A 26,224-nucleotide genomic window follows, 5' to 3' on the forward strand; every position below is an offset into this window, starting at 1 on the left:
ACTGTCCAATTAAAAATGACAAAAAGCTGCCCTGGCTGGCATAGCTCAGTGTGGGCTGCAAACCAGGCATTGCAGGTTTGATTCCCAGTCAGGGAACATGCCTAGGTTGTAGGCCATGACCCCCTAGCCAACCACACATTGATGTTTCTCTCTCTTTCTCTCTCTCTCCTCTCCCCTCCCCTCCCCTCCCTTCCCTCTCTAAAAATAAATAAAATCTTAAAAAAGATTTGTATTAGTCAAGTGACTTGCACAAAAACAGAAACTTCATTTAAAAATGACAAAAAGCCAACACAATAGCTGTTGCATATGAATGAATGAAAATTATACCTTTTTTGTCAGATTGGCAAAAAATATAATGCAATATTTTTGGGTGTGTCACAGAATTTAAGAAATCGGTTCTGTGTGCCATGAGAGGGAAAGGCTGAAAATCACTGGCCCCACCTGCTAATGCGAACTGTTTGCGGTGCACCCCCGAGCTCTCCCTTCTACCTACAGGTTCAAGTTTTCACTTTTAAACATAAAATCAGGGCTTGTGTGACTCGTTCTAACAAGTCCTCTATCACAGAATCAAAGAATCTCAAAGTTGGTAGGAATCTGAAAAGTCACCAGATAAAGCTTTCTGAGAAGCCATTTATCTTGATCAGCCACAATCAGATCTGCTTTGCAGGCACTGGGGCTTTCATCCTTCTCTTAGGCGCTTCATGTTTCGTTGGTGAACACCTTCCTGCTCTCCCACTAGAATGCATGCCCTTTCTGTCCAATGGAACCCACTTTCTCCCCTATCTCCTCTTCCTCCAGTGCTGGACCACCTTTCGAACCCCACCCCACCAGCTCTCTGCGAAGCCCCGCCCCTTTCTTGCTCCGGGGCTCAGCCTCACTGTTACCTGAGTAAAGAGGAATCTGCACCTGTCTTTCCCACGATCCACGCACACCCCACAGGTAGAGCTCCCACCACATTGACTTTTTCCTGTATTCCTACTGCATGATTAGGATGGAGGACTCCAGAGGCTTTTTAAAAAAAATGGAACCATCCCAAAGAGCTCTCCCACTTTGAAACCAGGATGTCCATATCTCGGGAAACTGTCAGCTGCCTCCCTGCAGACGGACCGGGCCCCAGAATCACTCACGGCTTTTTCCGGTGCCATCTTTTTGTTCCTCGCATGAGGTTACTGTGTTTCCTTGAGACTTTCCTGTTTGAATGACCACACACTTGGGTGTTCAAGCTCCCGTGTGTCCTATTATTCACCATAAAAGGGACCCGAGGAAGCAGCCGGCAAGCTGGACACAAAGTGATGTATGAACAAAACAGCTGTGTGTTAGCAGGACAGACAAAAGACAGCAGGGATGGAGGCCACTGCTGTGAGTTTTCAAAAAACAAGGTCTACTCAGTCAGCCATGGCTAAAGGGCTGCTGGTTCAGAGCATGAGTGGCCCAGCTCATGACTGAAAACCACTGGAGAGGTGAACACGTCTGTTTTTTAGTTACTGCCACAGAGTTTTTTTCCCCCCAACACCACCACCCTTCCACCAGTTCCCCCATGGATCTGTCACAGAATGGCAACACCAACTCAAAAGTTTCTGCAAAAATAAATAAATAAATAAATAACACCTATTTTATTTCCCAACCCAAAAAGCAGATCCTCCCTTCCCCAAAGGGCTTTCTATAAAAAACACAGAGATACCGCACATAAAAACACACACAAAAGTAGCACAGAAAACAAGCCCCGAACATCTGGAAAATACGTTACTTTCCAGAACGAGCCCATCTTTTGATATCCTGGTTGCAGCATCCGTGACTGGTGCCAGGATGCGAAAGCTTTCAAGTGGGCATAAGTTTAAAACCAAACTCTTAGAATGACCACCACAACTGAGTGAGTCTAACAACACCAGGCGTCGATGCGGACTCACTTCTTGGCATGCGGCAAATGTCTGAAAATTACAGCAAAGAAACCAGTTTGAGCCTCTGAAGCAATCCCGATCGAGTAAACAAATTCTACTACAGCTGCACTACAGATGTTCCCACAAACTTTCATAATCTGCAGTGCGTTCTAAAAATTCTGGTCTTCAGCAGACTTTCTATTCCACGCATTTATCTAAAATATTACAAATCCAAAACAATATACAGGGCCACTCTAAAAGTTAATCCTAGACACTCAACCCCATAGAAACAGGACTCTTTTCCCCACGAAGAGGCAGGCGGTCACGTGGCCAAAGCAATTCAAGTAACAACTGCTCTGTTGGCCCCCAACTGCCCCCGCCCCTCATAATCTCATCCTTGGCCCTCGTTTCTCCCCGCCTCCAAAAACAACACAACCAACGCCAATGAAAATCCCAGGATGTTCATCTCTACCAGAAAACTCAGTGACACCAGAACTATAGGAGAGGTCTTCAGCCCTATCAGAACAGGGCTGACGACCAGCAGAAACCACTGGGGGAGGACAGCCCTGGGGGTGCTACCTGGCTCAGAGGTGTCCGGAAAGGTGGGAGCCAAGGCAGCCACCCCCTAACTTCCCAGTCCCTGCCCGTGAACAGGAAGCTCAAAGAAAAACCACTCGATTCATTTCCATCAAGCTGTCACCAACCCCCTTTTCAAAAACCGTGGAGCTTCTCTCTTGGAAATACAGTTGGCCCTTGAACAATGGGGGGGATTAGGGGTGCAAATCCCTGCATGGTTGAAAATCCGTGTATAACTTTTTCCTCCCCCAGAACCGAACGACAGCCGTCCCTCAGTATCTGGTGGGGGTGGGGGGACTGTTCCAGGATCCCCCCACAGATACCAGAATGCTTGTATGTTCAAGTCCCTCGTATGCAGTGGCCCGCAACAATGTATACAGCTGGCCCTCAGCGTCTATAGGTTCCCATCCCTGGATTCCCTACCATGAATCAAAATACCATTTTGATCTGCGGTTAGTTGAGTCCAAGGATGTAAACTGCAGATATGGAGGGTGGACTGCATGTTGACAAAAAATCCGCATGTAAGTGGACCCACACAATTCAAACCCATGTGGTTTAAGGCTCTACAGTTAGGACTTGTATATTCTCTTTGAAGAGAGCTGATGGGAAAGCCCCAAGAAAATACTTATGCTTCTGTATTTTACCACTGGCAGTAAAAAAGGGGGAGGCACTTTTAAGCCCAACACTCATCCTTCAAATGTAGCATTCGGTGCCAGCCCAGCCGACCTCCCCATCAGAAACTAAGCATGCACCTGTGAAGATCACTGGTCACTAGGACGTGATGACATCACAGAAATGCAATGTGTATTAAGCAAGACTATGAAGAAAGCAGAACTGTGATTCAGTCACACCTCAAATTTAATCGGCCAACTCCCACTTGTAAAGTGCAGATGGTCTATAGTAGGCAGGCAGCCCAAAATACAAAATCTAAGTGGGAACTGTGAGCCTGCTCTTCAGATACAAAGAAACATACATACATACATACATACACATACAACACTTTTAAAAAATGTATCTAAGAGTCCTCTGATTGAACCTTCTTCTCAGTGAGGCTCTGGGGAGACCCAAGGAGGCCTACATTAAACAACAAATAGATACATAGATAAATAGATTAGATAGAGTTAGAAATTTACAAAGTAACTTACACAGTAATCAAAGTGCAGGGTGTCACTTCCACAGTGACAAAAGAAACGTACTGGGACAACAGTAGTTACTGACCAATCATAAACAAAAGCTCATTAGGCCTATTCAGTCAGCAAACTTAAACAAGAAAAAAAGCAGCCCCGTTAAGAGTTAGAATTATCTTGGAGCACAGGGGAAACGAAACAGAACCGGGAGATGGACCTGGCTGCTTTATCTTCACGGGTGTCAGGTACCATAAGCAACTGCGTGAAACTCAGCAATTCTCAACAAGCGGACAGGGGAAGGGGTCGCCGGTCCAGGGAGGAGGGAGATAAGGAGGCCTTCCCCCGGACCACCCTTCAGGAAATGGGGGTCAGCAATTCACTTTCCCTGTCAGGAGACACTGACAAACCCAGGATCTCCTTCTGAAATTCAATAAAATTCCTTAGAAAATCCTAGAGGTGTTAACGGTTAGATAGTATAATACTAGTATTAGTCCCCCGAACCTAAAATTCTTCCATTGCCAACAAAGTGCAAACCCTTTTTAAAGGAAGCGGCCCCAACCCAGAAAAGCAGAGCTCTGCCAGAGAAACCAGGTTCCGTTCCTTGGTTTTAGGTTCATTTCAGTCCCCAGTTAAAGGTCTTCCCATAGTTCCCTGTCACTTACGAGGTCTGTTCCAACACGCGGAGGAGCAAGAGCAGAATCTATCCACGACGGGTCTGGATTCCAACCTAAACTCAGCCTGCCTGACCTCAGAGAAGTCACGATCAGCTTATATTATTATTCCACAGGGGACATAGCAGCAGTTCTCAAGATTGCTGAAAGGGTTCAAAGAGGTCACCAGGACGCCCTCAATGACAGGTAATTTACTTTCTTTTGTCACCTGGTTTAAGATCCCCCACCTCCCCAGAACCCATCCCACGCCTCTCCACCACTCCGAGGAGAGCAAACAACGCTTTCCCCGTTATCTGGTTACTCTGACATCTTTATTCAAACACCTCGCCCTTCCTGGGAAGTCCTCTGTTCATGTCCACTTGGGTCTTTTCTTCAAGACCCAAGAAGCTTTCCCTGGCTAACTTCAATCCACACGCTTCATTCAAAGTGCCTTGCATTCCCTCTGCACTTCAAAAACTTTCAACTGAATTATTTTTACTGCGCTTATCTTGTCCCATTGGTTTCCTGTACATGAATGTGTTTGTCTCATCTCCTCAAACACATTACAAATTACTGGAGGATATAATGTTTCAACATCTGTTGTTACCCCGCATTCCACATCACAATGGGCATCAATGAAAATTTTTCTCACCAGCTGCCTTATTTACATAAGATCCCTGTCCACTAACCAGTCAGAATCCCACTCATCCATTGAGCTCATCTCATTTTAAGTGGGCAGGTCTTTTCACTTTGTTGTAAATACTGCACAAAATTTCACAAAACTTCTCTAAGAAAGCCACACAATGCAAGCTTCAGACTTACTGGCTCCATGGGAAGGAGCCACTATGTACATAGACCATGTCAAAGGAAAGAAAATGAGGTCTTCACATTAGTTACAAGTAATTTAGTTTTCACCAGAGAAATTAAACAAGTCATACAACAAGCGGGCATTGTAACCAAGCACACACCACCCAGAGACATTCTCAGAGAATTCTCTCCCTGCAGGAAAAAAAAAAAAAAAAAAAACACAGACTTACCATCTTATCATTGCAAACCACAAAGCATCAAACAAAACCATTACCTGCTTAAAGGTAGGTGCGAAAAGAACCCTTCCCACACTCCGCTCCCTGACTCTGCCTGCACGCTCTTCTGAGAGCGCTCTGCAAGTACTCCCCTTAAACCAGCCGGTATCTCAGCTGAGAACAGCTGGTTCACTTATTTGTCCATTCACTCAACAAATATTAAGTTGACACCTACGAATGCCAGCCGCTGCTGATAGCAAGCAGAAAGACAGTAAAAGAAATACATCCTAGAAGATTAAACCTCAGGTTCCATGCCTTCATTTTAAGCCAAAACCATACCAAAAAAAAAAAAAAAAAAAATGACATCACCTACTTTGTATTACAATTGCTTTCTTCATTTTGTATTTTGCAGATTCATTTGCATGCGATGAAGTGCACGGATATGAAATGCACAGTCCTGAATCTGCACACATGCATATGCCCACGAAGCCCCCGCCCAAGTCGAGAAAGAGAACATATGCCCCCGCCCAAGTCGAGAAAGTTGGACCCAGAACGGAGGGAAGGAAACACGGGCCATGAACGGTGGTGACTCTGGAAACACCAGCAGGTGCCTCCCTGGGCGCTGCCACGGGCGATCGTTCCGCTGGTGGGCGACACCTCCACACACACGGTGGCTGATCCTCCTGCAGCGAAAGTCCCTGAGTCCCACCCACACTCCGTGCAAGAAGACCATTGGTACTTTTGAGTTCAACAATTTTTTTTAAAGTAAAAGAGGCTGATTCTAGATTACTATTTCCAGGAACTTCCAAAACATAAAGAAGATGCACATGGACGAAACCAAGGAGGGGAGAAGCAGGGGAGGGCAGCGGGGAGGGCTAGGGTGGGGGAGGGGGGAAGAGGTAGGGGGTAAAGGCAGACAACTTTTATCCTATAATAAAAAAATTAATTAATTAAAACATAAGGCAGATGAAAAGAACAGTTACATAATCCAAAGAAGATTTAATCCGAGGAAGAGGATGTAACAAAAATCCAATGGAGCCTTCATTCCAACAGGAAGTGGCCACACAGCTGGAAACAAAGAGGAAAAGAAGGAAGCTGAGGGAATATAACTCCAGGAGTTTTCAAGGAGCCATGTAAATCCCCTAATTCATCTCCCAGCCTTGCCACAAGGTTCTCCTCCCACCAGAGATCTGAGAGGGCCATTGTCTCGGGAGGAGATAAGTCTGCTTTATTTTATTTCATGAATATGGAGCTGCCCAGGGCACCAGGCTGACTGGGCCCAGTTATTTTAGGCTGGGCCCCGGGAAGGACCCATGGAAAGAAAAGCAGACACACTTAATTCGTGTCACCACAGTCTGGCACGATGCTCTCTAAAGCCTCAGGGACGTTTCTATAAATGAGTCTTCTGGTAACCCCGTTTAGCGGGCTGTCCATGAAAGCCCAGATGAGCAAACATCTAACTTGATCAACTCACAGGAAAGGAGATGCCTGCAAACCCCAGCGGGTCCCTTTACAGATCTTAGCTCATGCAGCTTGGGCCGGGTACCAGAGCCAGCACGCAGGCATCTTGAAACTTTACCCTTTGAAACTTGAGATAAGGAGCAGGTTAATCCCTTATTTCTAGCAAGCAATTAATTAATTAATGTTCATTATGCTGCACTGAAGGGAAAGAGGACTAGTCTCTGATCCTGCCTTCAAACCCCTCGTGGCCTAGGAGCGGAGACAGAGACACAGAGAGGAACGGAAAGGGGCGGAAGAGAGAAACCGGGGAAGGATTCCTATGGAGGCGGCACCAGGAAGAAGTGTTGCAAACCAAAGAAGCAGCCTTTGGAGCATTAAAAGTTCAAAACTTAAGCCTAGTGATTAAGAAGGTCCCAAAGGACCTTGCATGCCACTCCAAGGAGTCTAAACTTTATCCTCAAGGCTTGAGGAACCATTACACAATTTTTAGCTGGGAAATGGTACCCTCAGATTTGCATTTCAGAACTATCGCTCAGCCTGAAGGGTGGCTGCTGTCGGGGACAAACCTGGAGGCAGGGAGCTGTGGCAGCAATCCGGGTGAAATTCAATGGGGAGCTACCGTCAGGCGGAGACAAAGAAAGGTCTCAAGAGCTACCGTGGCCGGATATGGGAGGCCAGAGTGCAGTCTTGGGCAGATGGGAGTAAGGATGGGTGGGAAAGGTGGGGTGGAGATACAGTGGGCCAGAACGGACCCACCTCCCAACAGAGGAGCCTATCCGGTCACCAAACAGAGTAGTATTTACCAGTGAGAGCCTGACAAGCATGGTTATCTTGCATAGACTTGGCAAAAGATTCATCATGAACCTCACAGATAAACATTAGTGCTTCTTCATTAAGATATGGCTTTGAGCCCTGGCTGGCGTAGCTCAGTGGATTGAGCACAGGCTACAAACCAAAGCATCGCAGGTTCGATTCCCAGTCAGGGCACATGCCTGGGTTGCAGGCCACGGCCCCCAGCAACCGCACATTGATGTTTCTCTCCCTCTCTCTCTCTCTCTCTCTCTCTCCCTCCCTTCTCTCTCTAAAAATAAATAAATAAAATCTTAAAAAAAACAACTCTGTTCTTCTAAAACAAAAAAGATATGGCTTTGAGTTGGCTAAGACGAGGATGAAGGATGAATATAGCTGTGGACATGGTGTCTGCACATCCCAAATTGACTGTGTCCAGCACGTTCTTAGGTCTGTCTAGAGAAAGAGCTGGCTGGCCTGGAGACACAAATTTAGAATTTACTGATTTGCAAACAGTACAAGAAGCCTTGGGATGAACAGGGGCAGTGAGCAGCATGGGGGCGGGGGGCGGGGGGCGGGGGGAGGCTTCCAGAAACAAGTGAAAAGGACCAGAGAGGTACTAGGAGAAAAACCAAGGGAGCCTGGTATCTCTAAATCAGTGTGCACATAAACTTGTACTTTCAAGTTGCCCTCGAATAAATTCATTCTTTTGAGAGATGCGTTACAGAAGCTAAGAGTTTCAGGGGCTAGAGCCTTTTCCAGCAGTGTCCAACCCTCTGGCATCTCTGGGCCACATTGGAAGAAGAGCTGTCTTGGGCCACACATTAAATACACAAACACTAACACTAACAAAAACTGATGAGCAAGGGGGAAAAAAAGGTTTTAAGTTAATTTCCGATTCTGTGTTGAGCCGCATGCACAGCCATCCTGGGCCACAGGTGGCCTGGGAGCCATGGGTTGGACACCCCTGCAGGGAGTAAAAATCCACCCCTAAGGTGGCTTTTGGCAAACCTCTAACTACTTCAGGGGCCTCATCTGTGCTTGCACTGAGTTGTGAAAATCTAATCAGCGAGACCCTGGAGGTTTCTATAAACTGAAATATTGCAGAGGCACTCCTGATTTATTATTGTAATGGCATTACAACTGAGTATAAAGATTCCACCTAACAGAGTATAAACTTCCGAAGGAGAGGCCTTCGATCCTCTACACCTTTCCGTGAGGTGCTGTGCTGTGTACTTAGTGGGCATTTAAAAAATGTTTGCAGAGTCTTTGGCAGTAACATGAGAATGTGTGCACAGCGCGCAGGGGCACACAGCAGAAGGCACATCCTACTTCCTAAAAGGATTTAGAACTGAAATAGTCAAACCCTATCCCTCCCACAAATGTGGCCAATGACAAAATTACTGGGAGGGAGGGGGGGGCCTTACGCTGTCGTTCCAACGTCTCTCCTAACGTGTACATTGTGTTGCTGAGTGTTTTAGAAACATGGAGAAGGCATTTGCAGAAAAAGCAGTGAATGGCAGAACCGGAAAACAAGAGCTTTATAAAACTGTGTTCAACAACCCCTGGCCATTAAGAAGAGCTCCTCAGCCTCTCAAGTTGAAACCTGCCAAGTGTAAATCAGGCCTTTGTGAGACAAACTAAAACAGTGTCCCCCCGGGGTGCACAAATACCACAGTGAAGTCACCAGAGTGAACTGTTTTCCCTGACACAGTCAGAGCCTACCTTGCAAAGATTTTCCTGGGGAAAGAAAATTGCTGTTTGTTTCATGCTAAATATCCACTCAGAGGACCAAACAGAATAAACTTTTAATATCCTTATGTCTCAATTGTTCTAAGTTACACACACAAAAAAGATATTTAGATAGAGCTAAAAGAGCATCATCTAATCACTATTTCCTCCTAAAGCTTATGAGGAGCCTGGGAATAAATCTGGTCTTGGTGTAAATTTTAGGAGTTCCATAAACTCTGATTGAGTTGGTTTTATAAGCACTCCCTTAATCTAATTGTTTTTAGAAAGAGAGAAAGCTACCTTCCCCCAAGATAAAGACCCAGCCTGCCAAGTTTCCCTCTGCAGGGACTATCAAGTTAATTAAAAAGGCTGTTTAATAAAGGCAAACCCTCAGCTACAGTCTTACTGTCAACTACCCCTGACACTGATGAAACCTATTATGACTTATTATAAGACATAAAAGCCACACAAACCACAACAGGATAATCCATACAGAAGAAGAGAAGATCCAGAAGTTGAAGGCAAAATATATTTTTTTTAAAAAAAGACTTCTTTTAGCCCTGGCTGGCATAGCTCAGTGGATTGAGCGCGGGCTGGGAACCAAAGTGTCCCAGGTTCGATTCCCAGCCAGGGTACATTCCTGGGTTGCAGGCCATAAACCCCCAGCAACCACACATTGATGTTTCTCTTTCTCTCTCTCTCTCTCTCTCTCCCTCCCTCCCTTCCCTCTCTAAAAATAAATAAATAAAATCTTTTTAAAAAATTTAAAAAAGACTTCTTTTTAGAAAAGGGTGCTGGTTGGGATTTCTCTCCACGACAAGCAGAAAATGCAGCTCTGGTTCCCGCAGCAACTTTAACTCATTTTACCCGAGTCCCCTCCCCTGCAGCCTGGAACACTGCACATTCTGCTCAAGACACAGCTGCGTTCGCAGTCCACGCCGATTTTCCTGGCTTTTGTACAAGTGATGATAATTGTACAATGATCTAATTTGTACTCGCATCTGTTAAAACGCGCCTCCCCCCGGAAAAGTTACCAGCTAAAATGGTCGTGTGATTTTACATACACACATGGGTGTGCATGAAGTTTCTGGAAGGCTACATGAGAAACAACACAGGGTGGTCTCTACAGCAACTGAGCAACTGGAGATGAAGACACCCACTCGCCATCATACTCGCCATTTTCATTCACCCACGTCCTGCTTTTACATTAAAAAATGACTGAGGGTCCGTGCCAAAGCACGTATGTTTTTTCTGACAACTTAAGTGCAGCCTGCCTCTGCTCATTTTAAAGTTCACTGCGTTTAAAGTTGAACATTAGAAGGAAGCCTAGAAAAGCGGTGGCCAGAACTGGCGCTTTTCACGCGGCTCGCCTGGCGTTTCACAGGCTCTGGAAGGGCAGAGCGCAATATGCATCACTTGTTTAAGGGTATGTGAAACTTGAACTGGAGGGGAGGGTTAACAGATGCACAAACAGTCACGGTACTCGAATTCGTGGGAATAATTAGTTAGCTGGAGCCCATGGAGCAACTGGAGTGAGGGAGTGAGTATGCTGAACATCATAAGGCCTTGCCTATTTGCCATAAATTACAGATCATCACACGCATGCATACATATATCCTGTCATTTACAATGAGCAGGGGGAGGGGGAAGAGGAAGAGAAAGAGGGGGAGTGGGGAGGGGGGAGATACTGATTGAGATGTCAGCCTTACTACGTACACATCTCCCTCCCCTTCCCCACCATTCACAATTTTTTCCGGGACATCATTTCTGACCCAAGAACAAGTACAGTAAGTTCTAGTCAAGTTTTGAGAAACTGTCTATCTGAAAAGTTGAAAGTAAATGTCTTTACAGTTAATCACAATACTCATATGGAAACTATTTTGAGTAACTGTTGTTTTTGTTGTTTTTTTTTTAACTTGGGAGTTTTAAACCCACAGTTTATGAATTGCATTTACCAAGATTATCAAGAACTAAAAAAAAAAAAACTGCAGTAAAAACAAGTCCAAACGTATACTATTTTTAGAGTGAAAAATCATGTTAGACTCCTAATTAAGATGAACTCTAAAATCTCTTTTGACCTTTTAATCAGTAAGACCCGGAGTTCATATACCTACCTCCCGGTAAGAGTGACTGGACTGATACTGCCTTACCCCCCACATTGTCTTTGTAAGAGAGAAGTAATCACTGAGTAATCTGCCCACTCCTACAGTCACCTGAAATGACCCCTTGCTACAGAGCACCCACAGCAGAAAACTCAGGCCCAGACGGGTAGTCCCACCTTTACCTAAATACGAGATTCTTGTTCAGAAAGTTCCAGTTGACTCTCAGGCACTCTGAGACATCAAGGCAATAATCTTTACTTCAAAATTCTTGCCATTTCAATAGATGTAACAAGATTTTGTGGGCCCTCAAAAATTCAACACAGAAACTTTAACAAGTCAAAATTTAAACAAAAAACAGTCGGATATAAATTTCCCAAGGGATCCTGGCCACGTGTAAAGATACAACACTGAGGAGACAGCAGCTGAAGAGCAAGCCGTCTCATAGCCTCAGGAGTCCTAGGTGTCTCCAGAAAGACCTCGGTTCCAAGGCACTGCTGGCTTTCCGCGTGTCCGGAGCCTTTGAAAACTGGAGCTCGGGACAGTTCACTCCTTCCATCTCTGAAAACCAGGTACCTCCGAATTTCACTTTATGAACTTACTCTCAAAAAGTCTCATCTTCCTACCGCCTTCGCTACAAATAAAATGGTATTTATTACTCCCAAGGGGCTAAAGACTGCCTTTCTAAAACTCCATGCACAGCGATTTCACTGCACTTTTCAAAGCACTTTCTGTAAACCGCAGTCCTTCCCTGGCATCTTGACACTGGCATTAAGTTCGGTGTGCCAGAGAGCAGTGGAAAGAAAAATAACCGGGACCAAAAGAACCAATTGCCCACAAAAAGCTCCTTTCAAAGGCCCCCAAATAATGTCATTTGCTTTACAGAATTATCCTGCTTTGACAGAAGAATGGCCTGGTACTCCATCCTCTCTGGAAGTCCATCACTACCAGCTACCCATAAAAATCAAGACATCCAGTGCAACGGGGATTAGAGTTTCTACAAATCAAATTCCAGTTTCTCACACATGTGTGACTCTGTTACACCAAATAACAAATCATTCTGCTTGTTTACCCATCTCAATGAAGAAGAAAACTTACCAAGATCAAACATGACGTTTGATACTTTTAAGAAAAACATGTCCATCCTCATACACCTCGCCCAGCAATGAGTTTTCTATACATCCTTTTCCTGACTTCTAAAAGGTCGCGTATACATGTTCCGACACTTGCTTTGCATCAAAGCAAAAGGTTAGACAGTAAGGAGCGCCTTTCTACCCGGGGACAAAACCGGGCCCAGCTATTCCAGCGAGGGCAGACACTTCCTTTTGTCCCCCTGGACTAGGATTAGCAGTGAAACGGCTCTGTGATCTTAAAGGGCTTCACAGCTGAAGAACTGTAAAGAACAATGACTTTAAAAGTGAGTATGTGTTCTAATTGCACAGAGCAGTGTCGGCTGTAGAGACATGTGCTGCCCTCCCATTCCCTAATCTCAGACCCTCTCCGTTCTAGCTTATTCAGCACAGCAAGCAGCGATCACCCGCAAGCCTGGAGAGACACTCCAACGAGGCAAAAGTGCCTAAGGTGGACCTTCCTGTTTGATCCAAGGAAAGAAAAGCACGAGTGGCGGTTTCTGATTCATGTTTCAAAAAAAAAGAGGGACCAAACCAGCCGAAATAATGAATAATCAAAGGAACGAGAATCCGGTTGAGTTAGAAAAAAACAGAAAAAAACGAACACAGAGATGCTGGCGGGAAGCATCTTGGCGGTGGCGGGGTATTAACTGCTAGATCTAGACTAGAAGTTGGAGGAGGGAGTCTCAGTGTGGCCCACCCCGGGGAGCAGAGCCAACACGCGGCTGTGCGGGCCCCACAGGCTAGGCCAAGTCTGAAGGTGGCCCGGGCGCTGGGCTGTCGGCGAGCAGTACAGGGGACGGGGCTGTCACCGCTTACCCAGGTGCAGCGTGAGGTTGATGGAGTTGGGGTACTGCACCCCGGCCAGCATGGTCTGGCTTTGCCACCAGGTGGTGTCGGCCTGGTTGTTGTAGTCGGTCAGGAAGGCTGCCCCGTGCTGCAGGTGGGGCTGCCCGGCGTCGCACAGGTGACAGGACTTGGTGACTCCGGTCACCCCGGTCTGCACACAGTACTCCTCGGGCGGAGTTCCGCACGTGTTGGTGGCCACCACGGTCACGTTGAAGGCGGCGTTGACGAACTCGGGCATGCAGCGCTGCGGTCGCCCGCCCTCGTCCGTGCACTCGTCCATGGCTGCCCGGGCGCAGCTGGCCGCCGCGGCCAGCACAGCCAGCACCGGCCAGAGCCGCCCCCGGGGCCGCAGCGTCCGCGCGGCGCGCTCGCTGCCCCTCATCCCGCCGCCCGTGCGCTGGGCCACGGCTAAGGCAAGGGCGCGTTCCTCTCGCCCAGCGGCGTCCCCCGGAGGCCGCTCTGCGGGCTGAGCTCCGGGGCCCAGGGGCCGGGCTCGCGGGGCGGGCGGTGGCGGCGGATCGCACGGAAGAGACGGGCCAGTGGGCGCCGCTGAGGAGGACCGTGCGGCTCGCTGACCGCTGCCCGGCGCTCCACCTCCGCACCGCCCTCACCCACCCGGGACACAGTTCGCACTCCGCGCCGACCCCTGACTTCCGAGCGCGAGCCCGCGCGCGCGCGCCCCCGGGAGGAAGGAGCAGGGGGTGGGGTCGGCGGGGTGGGGTGGGGTCTGGCGGAGGAGCAAGCCCAACCCCGGCGTCCTTTCCGCAGCGCCCGCGGGCCCGGTCGCTGCTCCCCCGCCCTCCGCGCGCCTTGGGCTGCGCGCCCGCCCCGGCGACTTGCGGCGGCGGGGGCGGTAGCCTCGCGCTCGAGCCCGCGGCGCGCGGTCGGAGGGGCGGGGCCGGGGGGCGCGAGGGGTGGGGGGAGCGGGGGGCGGGGCCGGGGAGGGGGAGGGGTGGGGAGGTAGGGTGGAGGGAGGGGCGGCGGGGCGGTGCATGCCGGGAGGGCCGGGTGGCTGCGGGGAGCTTGCTCCGCAGGCTGGCCGGACACCGGGGTCCCCGCGCCCCGCGTCCCCGGAGGACTCCGGGTTGGGGGAGGGGCGGCGGAGGTGGCCTTAAAAGGGCGGCGCCGCGTCAGCGAGGTCGCTCAGGGTCGGCCTTCCGGCCCGCTGCAACCCGCAGAAGCGCGGATCTCCGCCCGCCAGGTGTGCGTCCTCGGGTCCGGCGGGGCCGCGCCGGGAGGCCCGCACGGGAGGGACCCGATACTGGGGGCGGCCCGCAGGCTCCTGGCTCGGGCCGGCCGCCGCGCGGACGCCCCCTGCTGCGCGGGGTCCGCTCCAGCCCTTTCCCGGGAGAGGGCCCGGGGTGTCCAGGGGGCTGGCCCGGTCACCGGGGAATACAGGCCCTGGTAGCAGCATCAAAATGAGTTTTGTGGAGCGATTTCCTGCACCTAAATTAAAGTGTAACCAGCCGTCCAGCAGGAGCAGGGAAGGAAGTGGAAAGGCTGGGAATGGAATGACATTTCTCCCCTGGGTACGCACCCACTGCGAAATTCTTCCACTGTGTTGTTTATGTTCTCCAGCTTGCCTTTAAAAGACTCGAAATTATCTGGATCTGACATCCTCCTTTTTGGGCCTGCTGAGTCACGGAATATTTTCCGTGCCAGAATGACTCAGTTCACAGAACCTGAGCCAGAAGATCATGAGTTTGTCCAGGATCAGAACCTGGGCACTTGGCCGGTGCTGATACCTTCAGCAAAGGCAGCGAAGGCCGGGCGCTGCCGACAGCCCGGGGCGGCGGTTTTAAACCTTCTCAGCCCCGGAGCTCAATGGATGCACCTAGTGGATTCTGGAACAGATTTAAAAACAAACACACAACTTTTCAAGATCTTAACAGTAAAGTGGGAATAATACTCGCACCGGGCTGGACTAGGGTGGGGCGGCGGGGAACCATACATGGTTTGGGCCCCAGTAAGTCCCCGTTTAGAGAGGGGTAGTGCAGATCTAAAATACTGAAATCTGTAATGTTTGGTTTCTGCGGTTGGGGTCAAAGTTAACTCCAGGAAGACTTGAAGGAGAATGGTCCGACTGGGGAGGAGAGGGATCCGGAGGTTTTGTCAAAATGCTGAGCTTGCTCAGCAAGTGCGTGGATCACTTACATTGTTCATTTATTTAATGAGATGGGTGGAGATTGTGCGTGGCTCGAAGTCTCTAACTCTTCACCCCTTGGCACCTCCTCTTTGGGAGAAGAGTTATAGGGTTGTCGGCAGCAATGTTTTCATCCTTTCATGCTAGAGTGGAAGCAAAATAAGTATATGCATTTATACCTCGAGGGGATGATATTTGGTCCTTGGTTGTCCTAGAAAATGAACGAGGGCCTATAAGATAAAGATACGAGTGTTAGTTGAAAATGAAGCTACAGACATTTTAAGTAAATATATGACTGCATTGTTTTATCAATTTTCAGTATTTTATTAGATATTGGCAAATAGTAGGGTCTTTTGCCACCAAAAAGGCAAGGAGACCCCACAGGCTGCGAAACCAACGGGTGTTTGCCTGTCCCCGCCCTTTTTGGGTTATGTCCAAGGGCACCTTCAAACATTGCTCGTGCTCCCCTGCACCATCATTTCACTGCCAGAACCTCATCTGGTATTTGGAAAGTACATAAAAAGGTTTTACATTAATTTCTGGATTCTGTGGCTGGTGGGGATGAGTTACAGTGACAAGGAAATACCTATTTTGAAGAGAAGGAAAATGTAATCAGCCAGTGTGCTTAATGATGACAAATAAAAAAGCAACTTTGCTCCATTGTTTCAGAATTTAAACAAGCCAAAGGTTAAAACAAGAATCTTAAGACAATTAGGGGAATTTGAACATTAATTAGATATTTGGCGATAACAAAGTATTTTAATTACCTGGCAATGCCACTGCTGACTCAATAGACTTGATGTGCTGTTTTTCTTTTGCGTGAAAGTGTGTGGGATTTTCTTTTGCATCAGATTACTCTATTTTTTCCAAAAAAATTAAAAAAAAAATCCAGAGCTCTTTCATGCTTGTTCTTAACTGCAGGGAAACCCCATCCTCTAGCAAACAGACGTGGTGCTGGGAAGAAAAGTGTGAAGGTGTGGGAGAGAGGGATTCAATGCCTCGAAAGGGGGTCTTAGTGCCCAGCCACGACTGCACCTGTGCAGCCAGAAAGGTGGAGTGAAGGGAGGTAGCTGTGCATTGTGCAGACAGAAGGGCTCCCACATTTAAAAAAAAAATCTCCCTTAGAACTCCAAAGAGATTTCCCCCATCAGGAAACAGAGGAACAGTTTCAAGGAAGGATGCTGATTTCCCCGGTTTGGGTCGTTCTCAAAGCCTGGGCATCCCACTTCTGACCACACCGTTCATCACGTGATGAAGCAGCCCACCAGAAAAATATGGAATTGGGGGAAAGCAGTGCTCCAAGGAGGGCAGGTTATGAGGCAGAAAGAAAAAAAAAACAGATGTCTATTATATCAAGAGTGAGATGTGTGATATAGTTAGAAAAAATAATTTAAAAGGTTGCATTGGGCTTTCAAGGTTGCAACTTTACCTATTTTTTAATCCTTCAAGAAATAGCAATGTGTTTATTTTTCTAGTTCTTAGTCTCTCTGACCTCATTTCCCTGTATTCTTCCCGAGCCTAAGCACCACTGTATTATGTCCTGTATCTTTTATATTTAGAATGCAAACTAAAGATAGCCAGGACTGCTAAAGATACAATGATGTCAGCCTTACTTAATTCCGTTTCACGCTTTTCAGAGTGTCATAACTCTGAAGCAGGGGATATTAACTATGTAGTGTTGAGAAAACTAAGACTCAAAGAGATGAAGTAATATCCACATAACCTTGTAAGCAGCAAGGTCAAGGTGAGAGCCTACCTCCCCGGTCCCCTGTCCACTGCTCTTTCCTTTTCTGTTGTATAAAGGCCGTAGTGGTGAAGAGGGTAAAGGAAGAGCTACCTCCAGCTTCCCAGGTTTTTAGGTTATCAAATGGGAGTTTTTAATTGGGCGAAAATTAATGTGATACTGGGAGAGAATTACAATGTCCGTCTTCCAAGGGACACTAACTACACATGATTCTTTGTGTGAGGTTTATAGATCCCGCCTAGGTCCTTGGTACATGGCCAAGCATAACAAGATAAGATATCTCTAGTGGCCTTGCTCAGGTGAAGACAGGGTTCCTCTTGTATGAGGTCAAGTCCTTCCTTCCCGCCCAGCCCCACACAGCCAACTTCAGCCTCCCTGACCATTGTGTACTGGTTTTAAAAGGGAGAGGAAAAGACACGTACAGTAATTCACACAATTTAAACTAGAACTTTATTACAAAGACAATAAAAAAGAAAATATGTCCCAAAGCAAGGAGTAGAGCTCAATCCCTCCCTGACCGAAAATAGTCTCACGGAAGGGACAGAGAGCTGCACATCTCAAGAATTGTATTATTCTACTCGGCAGATGTGGGCTGCACCCCGTTGCAGAGAACAGGGGGAGGGGTACAGATGGGTGGCAGGGTTTTATCGTGGGAACTCAGAATGCCCCTGAGTTTTGACCCTGAATGCTTAAATATTGTTAGGAAGGGTGCAGGGAACAGCACAGTGACTATAGTTAATAACACTGTATTGCATATTTGGAAGTTGGTAGGAAGTTCTCATCACAAGAAGAAAGGTTTTTAACTATGTGTGGTGACAGATACGAATATCAAATCATTATGCTGTCTACCTGAAACTAATGGTATGGATCAGTTACACTTCAGTTTTTTTAAAAAATATGAACTCTAAAACAAGGGAGGAAAGGCGTAATTCTTTCAAAACAAAATGAAAGTTATTACTATTGGTAGTTTTCTCCTAACAAGTAATTGCCTAATAGGTTCATTAGCTCAAGAATTGGTTAGATATATATTGCAACAGGTTTTGTGTTTTTATTGTATTTTTTTCTTTTCTTTCTTTTTTTTTTTTTTTGAGGATGTGCCTGGGAATTATATTGTTCAGAGTTAGAAGTTCACAGCTCTTGAGCAAGACTCTTCAGGAGGCTATTCCTATACCAGCTTTAAAAAGTTTTTCTGGCTGAAATTGGTATGGTCCCAGCACAGGTCTCAAGGGCCTCCATCTCCTGTTTATATCTATGCATTTCAGTTAATGCTGGATTGCTTTATCCTCCCACCCAAATTCTGTTTACTCTAACACCCAAATTAAAGCAAGACTTTAAAAATTTCTTCCATCATTCTACTATACTAACATGACTTTTTTATTTAGCAGAATTCCCTCTCCTGTCCCATAAGATGCTTTTGTTTTAATAGACATCCTTTACTGAAGTACAGTTTGCATACAGGAAAAAATGCCCAAGTTCCAAGGTCATATGGTTTGATAGTTTGCATCACAAAGCGCACACACTTGTGTAATCACTAACCAGGTCCAGAAATAGAATGTTGCCCAGACCCAAAAGCCCCACCCTGTCCCTCGGCAATCAGGACCCCTTCCTTCTCCCTAAATGTAACATCTCTCCTTACTTCTAACAACCTTGCCAAATTCCCTTATTTCCAATAGTTTGTAAATTCTCTTTGATTTTCCATCTACAAAAATCAAGATATCTGTGCACAGCTTTATTTCTTCTTTCCCCTTTTAATACGTGTTAGCTCTTTTTCTTCTCAACTGGCACTGATTAAGACAGCTAATATGATATTGAATAGAAATGATGATAATAGACATCTTTTAAAAAATTTATTGATTTTTTTTCTTTTTAGAGAGAGGGAGAGGAAGGGAAGGAGAGAGAGAAAGAGAGAACATCGATGTGTTGTTCCGCTTATTTATGCATTCATTGGTTGCTCCTTGTATGTGCCCTGACGAGGGATCAGACCCTCAACCTTGGCACATTGGGACGATGCTGTAACCAACTGCGCTACCCGGCCAGCTCCACTGTAGATGTTTCAGCTTGTTTTTGATCTCAGAGGAAAGCATCTCAACACTTCGCCATTGAATATAACATTTGTTGTACATTTTGTATATTTACTTTATATCAAATTAGGGAATTCCTTTACACAGGGGATAGGCAAAAGTAAGTTTACAATTGTGAGTACGTGCAACACAGAGTTTATTCTTGTATTATTATTTATTCTTGTATCCTATTTTTCATATGAACAAATGTAAACCTACTTTTGCCCACTCCTGTACTCCTAATTTGATAAGAGATTTTTTTAAATTATGAATGAATGTTGTAATTGGTCCTGATTTTTAAGCATCCATTGAAAGGTTTATGTGACTTTTCTACTGTACATACCATACGTTACTATTGTGTTCATGTGCTGAATTACATTGATTACTTATTAAATTCTAAACCAACCTTGCATTCCTGGAATAAACACAACCTGATTCTGCTATTTGCTTTTTATCTATCACTAAATTTGGTTTCTAATACTGTATTAGTATTTAGGATTCTTTTCATCTATGTAAATGAGCAAAATTGCCTTCTTACATTCCTTTTTTAAAAAATGCCTGTTACTGCCCTGGCTGGCGTAGCTCAGTGGATTGAGCGTGGACTGGGAACCAAAGCATTGCAGGTTTGATTCCCAGTCAGGGCACATGCCTGGGTTGCAGGCCATGACCCCCAGCAACCACACATTGATGTTTCTCTCTCACTCTATCTCCTTCCCTTCCCTCTCTAAAAATAAATAAATAAAATCGTTAAAAAAAAATGCCTGTTAGGATTTGGCCAAGCTGGCTGGCCCTGGCTGGTGTAGCTCAGTGGACTGAGTGCCAGCCTGCCAAAGGAAAGATTCTGGTTTGAATCCCGGTCAGGGCACCCACCCGGGTTACAGGCCAGGTCCCCAGTAGGGCGCATGGGGGAAGCAATGGATCAATGTTTCTCTCTCTCTCTCTCTTCCTCCCTCCACCCTCTCTCTAAAAATAAAGCCTTTAAAAAATATTAAGCTGGCTTTCCAAATCAAGTTGGGAACTATCCCTCTTTTACTATGCTCTGAAATAATTATTTTAAGTGTTATATCATCTGTAAATATCAAGATAATTCACCGGGGAAGCCATCTGGGCCTGTTTTCCCTTTGCGGGTGGAAGAAGAGAAAACTTTTTAATAGGAGATTCAATTTTAAGATAAATACAGAACCATTTAAATTTTCTATTCTACAATCAGTTTTAATAACGTGTTTTACAAGAAATTTGTCAACTTCATCTAAATTTCAAATTTATTTGCATAGAGATAATTTATAATTAACCCTTATTCTCTTTTTAATGATGGCAGGAACTTCATTCATTCCTGAAACTGGTATTTTCTCTCTTTCTTTTCTTACTAGGTTTTATTGGTTTAACTAATTGTTACAAATTACCAGCTTTGAGCCTTGTAATTTTCTCTATTTTTTATTTGCTATGTTATTCATTTCGGGTTTTTATTATTTTCTTCTTTCAACTTTGAGTTTGATACTCTGTTCTGACTTCATGAGATGAAATATTAGATGATGAATTTCAGCCATTTCCCCCTAAAATATGTATTTAAATTACCATCTAAATGCCACTTTAGTTACATCCCATGAGTTTTGATATGCCATATCATTTTTACTATTCAATTCAAAATATTTGGTAATTTCTGTTGCCATTTCTACTTTGGCCTATGGGTTATTTACAAGTGGGTTGCCTAACTTCCAAACATTGGGGGAGTTTTAGTTATTGTTGTTATTATACTGTTTGCTATTATGTTGTTATTTAAAATCAAATAACTAGGACCTTAGGGACTGTGATGTGCATTACTGCGACTGTCTCGCGTGGACCCTGGAGTCTGCCCCGAGCTGTGCTTTCGGGAGGTGACAAAGAGGACTCTGTCATTTGAGCAAATTGGAAAGGGAGGGCTGGCACCTCCCTGACCTGGTCCCTTGAGGGTGAACTGCAGAAATGGCAATGGCCTTTACAAAGCAGAGCACAGGCATCAGAACGGACCCCCTGAGATGGAGTGACAGCCCCTGGGGTCCTGACTTACCATGACATGGGGGTGGACCCAGAGAAGGAAAGATAGTCTCATAATATGCAGGATAGGTGTTTGGAGCTATGGTACTACGAAAAATACATGACCATAAGTGGTTCTTAAAGCTTGTGAAACAGGATATAACATTTTCCATTCATATTTCATTTGCTATTTAAGAGACATGAATATAATTTAGTGTCTCTAATGTGGTTAGAATATCCATTGCTAGTATTTACTCCGCACTTACCATGTGCCAGGCATTCTTCTAAGCATTTTGCCTCTCTTGCTTCAATTGGTGCTCATTTCTGTCATTATCTCCATTTTCAGATGAAGAGATGAAGGCACGGTGATATTAAGAAACTTGTCCAGGGTCATTCAGCAGCTGGATTTAAACTCAGGAGGTCTATCCTAGAGCCCACACTCCTATCTGCTACTCCTAAGAGCAAATATTAGTTTGGAATTTTCTAGGTAGCAATTACATTTTGAGTGATCAGCTCATGTAATCTGTGCAATGCCTCTGTGAGGCAGGTACTTTGTAACTATCATCCCATTTTATAGACGAGCAAACGGAGGCACAAGGAGGCTCAGTGACCTGCCCCAGACCCCACAGCTGGAAAGCAGCAGAGCTGAGACTCGGACGTGGGCAGCATAGCTGCAGACTCTCCGTCCTCACCGCCGGGCAGCACTGCCTCTCGAACCACACCGATCACCGAACACATGGTAATTACGTCATACATGATGGCACATTTATTTCTGAATGAATGTTTTGCTCACAAATAAGGTCTTCATAAAGTTCTTCCTAATGTTTACCATTTAAAACCATAATTCATTGCCATCACAGAAATAACTAGCAAGCAATAAAGTTTGGGACAAGCATCACGGCACAGAAATACGGATTATATTTTTAGTTTGAGTTCTGTGACAAGTAGAAATGGCTGTTACAGATAAGATCGGCCGAAGGAAAGAGAACTTCAATTTGCCTTCAGTTATGCACACGCGTTATTTTTCCCATGGCTGTGACCTGAATTATTAAAGTTTAAAAGTTAAACTTTAACGTTAAACCCCTCGAGGACTCTGCAAACATGCTGTAGTGACAAGGCTTATGTGGCGTTAGTGCCACGTGAAGGGGAAAGGGGTCTGATTTCCCTTCAAGTCCAGAGACACGGACCCCTAATAGCCCGCCAAGCTTAATGACGGCAGAGCTGAACAGCCCTCTCACCACACGTGATAATTCCTAAACTGTCCAGTAAACTATACAGCAATTAAAGTCCCTAATTCCCTTTTAAGTGTCAGCATGCCACAGTGTTAGGGCTAGGGCTTTCAAATCTTCACCCAATGATATTTGATTGAAGTCATAATTGGTTTCTACTAAACTTTCACCTCTGACCTTTGGTGCGTGTTCACTCTATCCATCGGTCACCCACACAGGATATGCTTTTCCAAAGCGAGAATTAATAGCGACTCAAGCGGGTTTGATGAAAAAGCCACTCCGGGAAGCCATCTGACATCAGAGCGTTCACTGAATACAAGAACACCATTTTCTCGCACAGAGCTGGATGGGCTCTTGGTTGTCCAGTGTACGGGCACGCCAGAACTTTCCAGGCATAAGGCACCCTTGTTTTGCTTCTCATAGCATCCGCGCAGTTGTGCTACTGGAAGCATTGATCGCTCGTTCTGGAATGAGTTGTGGAAAGGACGGTCTGCATGCCAGGGGCCTCTGTGACATCACTGACTTTGGACAAAGAAAAAACTTCAGGCTCTAAAGCGGGAATACAATGTAATCACTGCACAAGGCAAGTCAGGGAAAATATTCCATCCAGCTCCCTAAGCAGAAAAACAACCACTTCCTAAGAATTCTCCTCAGTATATCACAACACGAAGGTCAAAGCAAATGGCTAAAATTTGCGAAAGAAAAACTAGCAGAATATATATATATATATATATATATATATATATATATATATATATATATATATATATAAAAGGAACACACTCTAGAAATGGGCTCCCAAGAGCCAGAAGTGCTTTAAGAAAAAAGGCAAACTTTAAATTATTGTCATGGACTGAATGTTTGTGCCCCCCCCCCTCCAAAATCCATGTGTTGAAGCCTTAAGTCCCAGTGTGACGGGGCCGGAGATGGGACCGTGGGGAGATTATCAGGGTTATGTGAGGTCGCGTGACGGTGGGCCCCGGTCTGATGGGGTCAGTGCTCTGATGAGACACCAGAGAGCAAGCATGTGCGATTGCACGCGCGCTCTGTCTCTCTCTCTCTCTCTCTCTTTCTCCCCCTCCCTCCCTTTCTCTCCGTCTCTCTCTCTCTCTTCCCCTCCCCAACCCCACCTCCCTCTTTTTGTCTCCCTGCCACATGAGGACACAGCAAGAAGGTGGTTGTCTGCAAGGACAAGAAGAGAGCTCTCACCAGAAGCCAAATCGCTCAACACCCTGATCTTAGACTTTCAAACCTCCAAAGCAGTAAGAACATAAATGTCTGTTGTCTGAGCCTCCCGGTCCACTGCGGCGTCTGTGCAGCCAGCCCGGGCAGACCTTCAGAAACCGCCCTCACTCTGTGTCAGCCGTCACACCGCAGACCCAAAGTGAGCCTGCTGTCGCTCAGAAATTGTGACTCCATGTGTGCACTAAAGGTGCCTTTTTTCTTAGTCAGCCGTGGAACCCCAAAATAGGAGCACAGTATATCTTAACATGCCCAAGTGCGTCACAAGCTAAATCCAGTGACCTCTAAAGTATTCCAACAAAAGTACTCACTCCTTAGTTCCTCAGCAAAGCTCACATAGTCAAAGAAACCCAAATCCGGTCTGCTTGGAGCTCTAAGGTCTGTGACGGTTGTCATGATTCTAGTATTTAAAATTTAATTTCAGTGATCTTAGGAGTGAATTTTCCTTCACTTACTACTATGTGTAATATCCTAACATTTTTATGGAGGTGAGGTGTAAGAACTGAGAATTCGAGTACTTTCCCCTCATTTTGTGTATTATGGGATCATGCCTCATTTCATGCATTGTATTGTTTCAAGCAATGGGATAGCTTTGCATTATTCTGAATTACTGGAGTGTTTCTTCTCCTGGAACTGCCTCCTTAAGACAGCTCACTATAAAAACGTCACATGAATGTCGGTCAAGTGCATGAAAGAATCACTGTCATCAGGCTGCGCCCCCGACCGGCTGTGTCCCCTCACCTGAGGTACTAATTACACAGCACACCGGAGCCACAGAGCAGCCAGGGAAGAGTCCCTGTGTGCACACTGCCTGTCACACAGTGGCCAGTGACACGCTCAGAATAAATTCACGTGTGGACCTGCTTTCATTCATGCCAACGTGTCTTTTAGAGTTCTGATCACCTGAAATTAAAAACCAAGGTCTTTGTTTTTGTTGGGTTTTGTTGTAAATATTGATTGATACCAATGAGAGATAGAAGGGAGGTTGTAAGAAAAAAAAGTAAAGATAAATTATATCTAAACATTAACTGATTTCTACTGAATAAATGCAGTTTACCTTAGGAACTGCAAGTTTGCTATTTATTTATTTATTTATATTTTTTTGGTCCTCACCAAGGACATGCTTATGAGGGGAAGGGAGGAAGAGAGAGAGGGAGAGAAACATCAGTGTGAGAAACATTGATCGGTTGCCTCTCATATGTACTCCACCTGGGGACTGAACCCACAACCCAGGCACCTGCCCTTGACCAGGAATCAAGCCTGCAAAATTTTGGTTTACAGGACAATGCTCCAACCAACTGAGCCACACTGGTCAGGGCAGAAAGTTTTCAATAAATTTAAAAGGACCTTTGGGAACCCTAATTTTCTTCTCTACTTACTGATTTGAAAATGTATTACACTTCACATGGGGCCATTAAACATAACTGACTGAGTTGGGGAAAATGCATCTTGGAACGGAGCCTAATGACATTAAGACAATAAATACCAGGTACCTTGTATCTCTGACCCAAGACCTAGAATCGGCCTCACCCTGATGCACAGCCAGGAACCTGTTCCGATGAGCTGCCTGCAGAGCCCTTCTCGTGCCCACTTTTCGCCCATGTAGGCTAGCCCTTGCCCACCCTCCAGACACTGTTACTCACTAAGTGATCCTCCTATGCAGAACATTACGCTAAGGTGCCGGGAGGGTGCGGGAGGCAAGGGTTTCAAACAAACAGTGCTCACGTTTTGATTCTAAGTTTGTTTCTAATTCAGTCAAGAAGATAGAGTATATAAATGCAAACATTATTTGAGCACATTTACAAAAAACACAAATGTTTAAATGTTAGGTAGCTCAAATACATAGGTACATAAGAATTAATATTCGAAGAACCTCCTTCCCATATAAAAGAGTGAATAAATGAGCCATGGATTAGAACTTTAAAGGTTGCAGGGCTGTGGGCTGGCATTAAGAAGAGAAGGTACTGGAAGTTAAAATATGGACTGATAAAACATTTTAGAATGCATTGAAATTCATATTTGCTTGAGTATACATGAGTAGTTGACTTTTAATCTATCCAAGAAATGTCTATTGTGCTTCCACTATTTACCAAGTATTCATTCATTCACTCATTCATTCACTTATTCAACAAATATCTTTTACTGCCTGCTGTGTGTCAGAGGCTAGAAATACAGCAGTGAAAGACAAGGCGAAACACACTTTCAAGGTGAATAAACTTGACATCCAAGGAGAGGTGCAATATTGTGACTTGTAAGAAATATAGCTTTGTCAAATTCATAGGACAAAAATATATTTCTCATATACATTTGGTCTTCCTCCACAGTCCCTGGCTCACAGATCCCGACGCCCTTGGAATTTCCGAAGTGTTGAGAAGGATAAAGTTGTCTTTCATTATGTGAATGAAGGGGCTTTTGGAACGCACCTCAGGGTAGAGGCTGGTTGCTAGTGGAACCAACCATGTGACCAGAGGGTTGGACCTTC

General features: G+C 45.6%; 1 protein-coding gene across 1 annotated transcript in view; it reads right to left on the bottom strand.

The window, feature by feature from the left end:
- LAMC1 (laminin subunit gamma 1) overlaps positions 1-14,125 on the bottom strand; it is a 111,897-nt gene extending 97,772 nt beyond the window's left edge. The window contains exon 1 of the mRNA XM_028530657.2: positions 13,282-14,125. Coding sequence (XP_028386458.1) covers positions 13,282-13,693 — 412 coding nt within the window. The 5' untranslated portion in view covers positions 13,694-14,125. The remainder of the gene's footprint in view (positions 1-13,281) is intronic.
- Between the last annotated feature and the right edge of the window lie 12,099 nt (positions 14,126-26,224).

Source organism: Phyllostomus discolor, chromosome 14 (genome assembly GCF_004126475.2).
Source record: "Phyllostomus discolor isolate MPI-MPIP mPhyDis1 chromosome 14, mPhyDis1.pri.v3, whole genome shotgun sequence".
Classification (NCBI taxonomy): Eukaryota; Metazoa; Chordata; class Mammalia; order Chiroptera; family Phyllostomidae; genus Phyllostomus; species Phyllostomus discolor.